Source organism: Haliotis rufescens, unplaced genomic scaffold (assembly GCF_023055435.1).
Source record: "Haliotis rufescens isolate VD_foot unplaced genomic scaffold, xgHalRufe1.0.p SCAF_4, whole genome shotgun sequence".
Classification (NCBI taxonomy): Eukaryota; Metazoa; Mollusca; class Gastropoda; order Lepetellida; family Haliotidae; genus Haliotis; species Haliotis rufescens.
Genome location: NW_025964112.1, coordinates 54,399,895 through 54,409,099, shown reverse-complemented (window position 1 = coordinate 54,409,099; position 9,205 = coordinate 54,399,895). Strand labels below are relative to the sequence as shown.

The following is a 9,205-nucleotide window of genomic DNA, read 5'->3' as shown; positions in this document are numbered from 1 at the left end:
TCGATGCTCATGATATTAATCACTAGATTGTCTGGTCCCGACTCGATTATTTACAGACCGCCGTCATATAGCTGAAATATTGCTGAGTGCGGCGTAAAACAACCAACCAACCACTGTGCAACCGGATCTATGTCCAGTGTTGCATTCACGCATGCATATAAAATAAGTCACAATAGGCTGCTATTTCTTAAAAAGAATTCCGAATGATCCAGATGCTTTTAGTCCGTCTAACTCCCATACCTAGCTTTTAGACTGTTGGTTGGCATAGTGCTAATTGCCCTGTTAACCTGACGCCGCTTTGAACAGTCTCTCTGTAAGAACACGTACAGCGTGTCGTGCCAGCTGCATCGGAAGTGGTGCAGGTTGTGGAGTGAATGAGTGAGTGAGTGAGTTTGATTTTACGCCGCTTTTAGCAATATTCCAGCAATATCACGGCTGGGGACACCAGAAATGGGCTTCACACATTGTACCCATGTCGGGAATCGAACCCGGGTCTTCGGCGTGACGAGCAAACGTTTTAACCTCTAGGCTACCCGACCGCCCCGCAGGTTGTGGAAAGTTGATGCCACTTTGGTAAACAGACCACGAGTATGGGTATGGTGGTAACAAACCAAGAACATAATCAGGGCGATTCTGGGATTCCGACACGTAACGTCACGTCAAATACCACGTCACGGAATGATGAAGGCGACCGGTATTCCTAGTACAACACATACAGTGAGTGTCAAGCATGAGGATACATACCGCCAACCCTCGATATGGCCAGTCTGGCGCCCCGCGCTACATAGAACAGCATATAATAATAATGTTTGGTCTACTTCATGGTGAACTACATGATAAGGTTAATGAATGAGGGAACGAATTTCGTTTGACCGCTCAACCACTTGACCACCGAGGCGGTTTGGGATAGAGAGAGGCTATATAGTGTATATAATACGGAATATGGCTGTGTGTGAGAGAGAAGTGTTACGTTTAGTGTGATATCGTACAGGGTGTAGTTGGGGGATAGAAATAAGCTATGAAGAGTGATATAAACTGCCGGGCAAAAGAAAGTATACACTTGAAAGTGAGGATTGAACAAGATATTATAAACGTTTTCGAAACGTTAATAGGCTTAAAACAGTCGCCGAATCACTGCAAACTGAAGGTTCAGAACGCAGCTATAGAACCCGTATCAAATACATCAAAATCAAATTAATTTCTTGTTAATTTCAGTTTTAGCCACCGTCACACATGGGCTTATACTTTCTTTTGCCCAGCAGTAAATGGTAACGCTATTTTCCAGGGCACTATTATTTGCAGAAGCCAGATGTCCAGAGGATTCGTCCACAATATACAAGTATGATTGTGTTAAGATAAAATACATCTTTACATAACGACGTTGCATGGCTATTCGGATCTGAAAAACCAAGTGTCCAACAACGAGAGCATCGTTGACCAGTGTCAGGGTAGGATGCCACCAGCCAAACCTCTGCAGCACGTGGCCTCATCTCGGTGGGAGAATAAGTCCCAAGACTAAAGACGATCGGGTGGGTGAAAGGTGTCACTTGGATGATCCTGTGTCATCATACCAAGCGATGGTAATAGTTGCTCATGTCCCGGCGATGGTAATATCTGCTCATGTCCCGGCGATGGAGATAGCTGCTCATGTCCCGGCGATGGTAATAGTTGCTCATGTCCCGGCGATGGTAATAGTTGCTCATGTCCCGGCGATGGTAATAGTTGCTCATGTCCAGGCGATGGTAATAGCTGCTCATGTCCCGGCGATGGTGATAGTTGCTCATGTCCCGTCGATGGTAATAGCTGCTGATGTCCCGGCGATGGTGATAGTTGCTCATGTCCCGGCGATGGTAATAGCTGCTGATGTCCCGGCGATGGTGATAGTTGCTCATGTCCCGGCGATGGTAATAGTTGCTCATGTCCCAACGATGGTGATAGTTGCTCATGTCCCAACGATGGTAATAGCTGCTCATGTCCCGGCGATGGTGATAGTTGCTCATGTCCCGGCGATGGTAATAGTTGCTCATGTCCCGGCGATGGTGATAGTTGCTCATGTCCCGGCGATGGTAATAGCTGCTCATGTCCCGGCGTTGGTAATAGCTGTTCATGTCCCGGCGATGGTGATAGTTGCTCATGTCCCGGCGATGGTGATAGTTGCTCATGTCCCGGCGATGGTGATAGTTGCTCATGTCCCGGCGATGGAGAGATAGTTGCTCATGTCCCGGCGATGGATATAGTTGCCGATGTCCCGGCGATGGAGATAGTTGCTCATGTCCCGGCGATGGAGATAACTGCTCATGTCCCGGCGGTTGTGACAGTTGATCATGTCCCGGCGATGGAGATAGCTGCTCATGTCCCGGCGATGATGATAGTTGCTCATGTCCCGGCGATGGTGATAGTTGCTCATGTCCCGGCGATGGTGACAGTTGCTCATGTCCCGGCGATGGTGATTGTTGCTCATGTCCCGGCGATGGTGATTGTTGCTCATGTCCCGGCGATGGTGATTGTTGCTCATGTCCCGGCGATGGAGAGATAGTTGCTCATTTCCCGGCGATGGAGAGATAGTTGCTCATGTCCCGGCGATGGTGATAGTTGCTCATGTCCCGGCGATGGTGATAGCTGCTCATGTCCCGGCGATGGTGACAGTTGCTCATGTCCCGGCGATGGTGATAGTTGCTGATGTCCCGGCGATGGTGATAGTTGCTCATGTCCCGGCGATGGATATAGTTGCTCATGTCCCGGCGATGGTGATAGTTGCTTATGTCCCGGCGATGGTAATAGTTGCCGATGTCCCGGTGATGGTGATAGTTGCTCATGTCCCGGCGATGGTAATAGTTGCTCATGTCCCGGCGATGGTGATAGTTGCTCATGTCCCGGCGATGGATATAGTTGCTCATGTCCCGGCGATGGTGATTGTTGCACATGTCCCGGCGATGGTAATAGCTGCTCATGTCCCGGCGATGGTGATAGTTGCTCATGTCCCGGCGATGGTAATAGCTGCTCATGTCCAGGCGATGGTGATAGTTGCTCATGTCCCGGCGATGGTAATAGCTGCTGATGTCCCGGCGATGGTGATAGTTGCTCATGTCCCGGCGATGGTAATAGCTGCTGATGTCCCGGCGATGGTGATAGTTGCTCATGTCCCGGCGATGGTAATAGTTGCTCATGTCCCGGCGATGGTGATTGTTGCTCATGTCCCGGCGATGGAGAGATAGTTGCTCATGTCCCGGCGATGGTGATTGTTGCTCCTGTCCCGCGATGGAGAGATAGTTGCTCATTTCCCGGCGATGGAGAGATAGTTGCTCATGTCCCGGCGATGGTGATAGTTGCTCATGTCCCGGCGATGGTGATAGCTGCTCATGTCCCGGCGATGGTGACAGTTACTCATGTCCCGGCGATGGTGATTGTTGCTCATGTCCCGGCGATGGTGATAGTTGCTCATGTCCCGGCGATGGTAATAGTTGCTCATGTCCCGGCGATGGTGATAGTTGCTCATGTCCCGGCGATGGTAATAGTTGCTCATGTCCCGGCGATAGTGATAGTTGCTCATGTCCCGGCGATGGATATAGTTGCTCATGTCCCGGCGATGGTGATTGTTGCACATGTCCCGGCGATGAATATAGCTGCTCATGTCCCGGCGATGGTGATAGTTGCTCATGTCCCGGCGATGGAGAGATAGTTGCTCATGTCCCGGCGATGGAGAGATAGTTGCTCATGTCCCGGCGATGGATATATTTGCTCATGTCCCGGCGATGGTGATTGTTGCACATGTCCCGGCGATGGTAATAGTTGCCGGTGTCCCGGCGATGGTGATAGTTGCTCATGTCCCGGCGATGGATATAGTTGCTCATGTCCCGGCGATGGTGATAGCTGCTCATGTCCCGGCGATGGTAATAGTTGCCGGTGTCACGGCGATGGTGATAGGTGTTCATGTCCCGGCGATGGATATAGTTGCTCATGTCCCGGCGATGGTGATTGTTGCACATGTCCCGGCGATGGATATAATTGCTCATGTCCCAGCGATGGTGATTGTTGCACATGTCCCGGCGATGGAGAGATAGTTGCTCATGTCCCGGCGATGGATATAGTTGCTCATGTCCCGGCGATGGTGATTGTTGCACATGTCCCGGCGATGGTAATAGTTGCCGGTGTCCCGGCGATGGAGATAGTTGCTCATGTCCCGGCGATGGATATAGTTGCTCATGTCCCGGCGATGGTGATAGCTGCTCATGTCCCGGCGATGGTGACAGTTGCTCATGTCCCGGCGATGGTGATAGTTGCTCATGTCCCGGCGATGGTGATAGTTGCTCATGTCCCGGCGATGGATATAGTTGCTCATGTCCCGGCGATGGTGATAGTTGCTTATGTCCCGGCGATGGTAATAGTTGCCGATGTCCCGGCGATGGTGATAGTTGCTCATGTCCAGGCGATGGTGATAGTTGCTCATGTCCCGGCGATGGTGATAGTTGCCGATGTCCCTGCGATGGATATAGTTGCTCATGTCCTGGCGATGGTGACAGTTGCTCATGTCCCGGCGATGGTGATAGTTGCTCATGTCCCGGCGATGGTAATAGTTGCTCATGTCCCGGCGATGGTAATAGTTGCTTATGTCCCGGCGATGGTAATAGTTGCTCATGCTATCAACAATCGGGCAAACCAAATTCAACGATTTACAGGCATCCTTTAGCACGTCTACAATGGTTTATTATGTCTTGATTTCTCCAGTTTTCTGAAATGAAGAGTTATTTAACAAAATCTATCTTAAACTATATTAACGAAAATGAATAAGGAAACGCTTAGTTTTAGACACAGTAAAAGTATATGCTATCATGGGTTACCAAACTTGTTTACCAAATACATGTTGAAAAAGTCCACACAAACACATCTCAACATTTGAATCTGACATGTGTTGAATTTGTATGCGCACTATTCCAAATGTGCTGACATAAAATCTTATTTTCCTATATTTTTCATTGTTTCCTCGTTTCCATCAGTATGTTTTCATTTCTGGGACTAAACTAAAAGTTGGTCAGCAGACACTCAGACATATGAGTGTGTGTGTATGTGTGTGTATGTGTGTGTGTTTGTTGTCTGGACCAGACAATCCAGTGATTGACATCATGAGCATCGATCCAGGCAAATGGGATACTATGACATGCATCAACCAAGTCAGCGAGCCTGACCACCCGATTCCGTTAGTCGCCTCTTACGACAAGCATAGTCGCCTTTTACGGGAAACATGGGTTGCTGAAGACCTATTCTACCCCGGATCTTCACGGGTCCTTGACATATGAAATATTAGACTGCGGTTGATAAGTACATTCACTCACTGACTCCAACCCCGCCCTTCAACGATCTCTACCTTAGTCCGCACATGCAACACCCGAGGGGACTATACCCCACCACATACCCAGCTGGATGTACCCTTTGAACAACATTATATAAATAATTAATAGTCATGTCGATGTAAACTCGAGACGTAATATGATAGCATAGCCTCCATTACCTGCACGTTGATGCACCCGAGGGCCTGAGAATTGAGGTTATCACAGCTGGGTTGCGCCGTTGCCATGGCAACATTTGTGAGTGAAGTTATTGTAACCCAAACTAAGGGCAAACTAAATGTAAAATTAAAATCACGCATTGTAGAATTCTTTTCTGTGTGCAACAGAACGTAATTCACCGGAAGAGTACATTTACATTATAGCGAAAAGAATGCAAACGTTATTGTACACAAACACATCACATTACAACGTCGTGAATAATATACCGTGAGAATAATAGACACACCCGATTTGATTTTAATATTGATTAAATAGATGTAACATAATGTTATTATAACAGTGTAATTTCAAAGGCAAACACGGATTTATTTCACGCGGTGAGAGAGAGGTGAGGGTGTATTGAGGGTGTATTGTTACAAACACAGAGTAGACAGGCTGGGTTAAAACCCATTCCTTTAGGTGGGCTATTACGGGTGTATGACGGGTATGTTGCTCTGCTCTCACATGCTGGGGCTAAGACGTTTATCCATCAACATCAGGTATTAAAATGACATCATCCGCAAACTGTGGGAACCATATGTACTCTTGTATATTTAACATGTAGTATTTACCTGTTACTGTGAACATGTGGTGATTTCAGTGTTGATTCTAGGTCTCCAGTGTTGTGTAGAAAGAGTTGTAATAGGGGTGGATGAATGGATGACTGACTGACTGACTGACTGACTGACTGAATGAATGACGTGCTAGGGTGTCCTGCAGACAATTCCATTTAAACCGCCGACATATTGGTGGCAGCAACTTAAATGAATGGGTAGAAAGCATGAACTAATGAGCACTGATATGGAATAGACCGAATGAATGAATGAAATGGAACGAATGAATGAATTAATGAATGAAAAAATGAATGACTGAATGACGTGTTAGGTTGTCCTACACATAATTTAATTTAAACCGCCGACATATTGATGGCAACAACTTAAATGAATCACAACGTGAATCAACAAAGGTGCGAATCAATCAGCGTAAATCATTAACTTATTTAAGCATTCGAATTCGGCGGTAACGCAAATCACATTCACCATTTGTTCCTTTTATTTAAAAAATACTCAATACATAGAGGATATTTCATGTGTCGAGTGAAATATCATGTTTCTCTCATCTCTATCCATATATTCAAATATCTCCTTTTCCCCCCGTCACGAGATGAGAGAGATAGGATGGAATATCCTATTTATTATATACTTTTTGTGTAGTTGTCTACCAGAAAATAAAATATTTCATTACAAATGACAAACCATGAAACGAGAAATTTCAGTATTTTCATTTTCGTTGTTACCATTTTCGCCATATTCGGAACGTTAATGACCGTTTTTTCCGATTTCTGCAAAATAAGTTTCAGCCTACTATTATGCGGTCCGGGACGTGCCGTCTGTTGACGGAGGAGTATGTAACAAGGTGTGGAGTCATTCCACAGAAGACATCCATACCTTGTCAGCTTGCTGATGGGGTTAGCCCTTTGGTCGTGTGGACAAGGCGTCGGATAAAAACGTGCCTGGTTCGAATCCCATCTCTGGTATGGTGAAACCAAACCAATGATCGATATTAGGACAAAAGCTGGGCCTCGAACCCGTGATCAGTGGATGACAGTACATTAACATGATGGTAAAACTGTATTTATTGGTTGATTTGCTCTCAAACTTGATAATTCTTTATAGTTAGACTACTCGATGGCGTGCAACAGTCATGTTTGAACAAAAAATCCATTTTGAGATAAACAATTCCAGCTAATTTCTTTACCGCATGCTGTCAAAATATAGGAAGAGAAGCCATTGCCAAGGGGAGGTATCTTTTCATTAACCACTCAGTCTGCAGTGGTCACCCGCCTTCAGTGTCCCACATCCTGATAAACCAAACAGCTTCTACAAACTTGGTTTACATACCATGATTCAAGGTACGTCCACAGAAGTGTTCCTAGTCAGTGTTGGCATACATGTCAAACCAAAAATAATATGTACCTACAGAAAAGACATCCAGTATTAGTCCCATGTGAGTGAAATATGAGATCAGTATCGTTTCATGAGAGAAATATCTGAGACAGACAGTATTGTTCTCAAGGGAGAGAAATCTGGGACAGACAGTACCCTTTCCACGAAAGGGAGAGAAACAGTATTATTGTGACAAAAAGGAACATATGTATTTGGCAGTTTTATTGCAACAAGAAGTCAATCCGATACAGTGTCATTTCTGAAAATTACTGGACTGGTAGTATTGATCCAACTAGAGATCAACATTAATCTGGCACTTTTGTTTTTCCACAAAAAGTTGGATATTGTTGATTGCTTTTTCACTGGAGGAACCTTGGCTCCATCAATGAAACGTCCATTCAAACTCATGTAACGACAATAAAAGATATGCTGGAGAATTCTTTAGATGTATAAATGGTTAGCATTTCATTATCATTCGTGGCCTGAAGCTTTACCTAAAACACAGTCTTGTCTTGTACAGTCTGTGTGCATGTATATATATCATGTTGCTGTTTCGCCAATCTATTTGCATGTCTCGCTACTGCCTAACTTGGTGATCACAGACACGTTTAAAGGGAAATCCCATCTTCACAACCATTTTTCCCTCTTTCTGCTTCCGGGTTGATGTCACAGAGTCAACCACCACAATCTGCTTAACGTCTGCTGCTTGCTTCCGTGTAACCTCAACCATCTTCATCTGCCTGACCTTTGCATGGTTGTTTGTCGAGCTGAGCCTTACAGGAGATACTGTAGCACAACCAGCACCGTATGTCTCACCTTGACATTCGGTTTTAATTGGTAAATGAGTGTCTCTGTATCCTGAACAAATGAAACCATCATTCGGGAGATTGGCATCATGGACAGGAGACTGGGAGGTATTCAAGAAGCTTTTATCCTCATCACCTGTTGACGTGTTCAACACACTCTGATCATCACCGCTACTAGGAGGATTTACAGAAGTTGTCTTCTTCCCTCTCCGCCACCTGCTGAGTGGGTTACATTCTTTGCACCTACAGCTCAAGACCTCAATGTGGTCTCGGTGTTGTTTGTACTGGAGATTCGACATCGGACGTCTCTTGTAAGAGTCGCTGGTTCCGATCTGTTCTGTACTAAGTGATGTGGAGAGGCACCTACACTCCTCTCCGCCAATAAAGTGCTCCACCACCTTATCTATAGATGTCCGCTTTGGCAAACTATTTGCAAGCTGGAGCGATATTTTCCAGTCCTCCTCCAGCGGCCCAATGACCAGGCATAATGCATGAGCAGGAAGTGGATGTTTGGCGGAGTAGGGTTCCAGTAATGCAGACTCTGTGTACAGATAGGGTCTTTGGGGGTCATCCTTTACCATGCCAGTTGGCGTCACGAGGAAGAACCCAGAACACATTTGGCTAGTGAAGATCGTGGTGACAACATGGTCATCCGAGTATGAGAGGTAAGCGGGAAGGCTGGACGGTACACCGTGTTCACTTTTAAGGAAGGAGTCTTGATTCGTGAAGTAAATTGTAAAAATAGTTGTCCTCTGTGATGTTGTAAAGGTGTTTGTGACGTTAATCTGTGCCCCAGCTGCATAGAATAGCTGGTCCACACCCTGAAACCAATGTCTCTGTATGTTTGGTGTGTTCTTATATTCTGACTTCACGCTTCTTTGCAATCCAATCGACCCAAGAACTGTTGTTA

At 46.0% G+C, this 9,205-nt stretch overlaps 2 protein-coding genes across 2 annotated transcripts; both read right to left on the bottom strand.

Annotated features, from left to right (window-relative positions):
* Window positions 1–2,540: 2,540 nt before the first annotated feature.
* LOC125372280 (histidine-rich glycoprotein-like) lies at window positions 2,541–3,278 on the bottom strand. The gene has a single exon (XM_048381593.1). It carries the CDS (start codon window positions 3,276–3,278, stop codon window positions 2,541–2,543), a length of 738 nt encoding a protein of 245 aa, XP_048237550.1.
* A 731-nt stretch (window positions 3,279–4,009) lies between these two features.
* On the bottom strand, window positions 4,010–4,636 carry LOC125372279 (histidine-rich glycoprotein-like). The gene has a single exon (XM_048381592.1). It carries the CDS (start codon window positions 4,634–4,636, stop codon window positions 4,010–4,012), a length of 627 nt encoding a protein of 208 aa, XP_048237549.1.
* Between the last annotated feature and the right edge of the window lie 4,569 nt (window positions 4,637–9,205).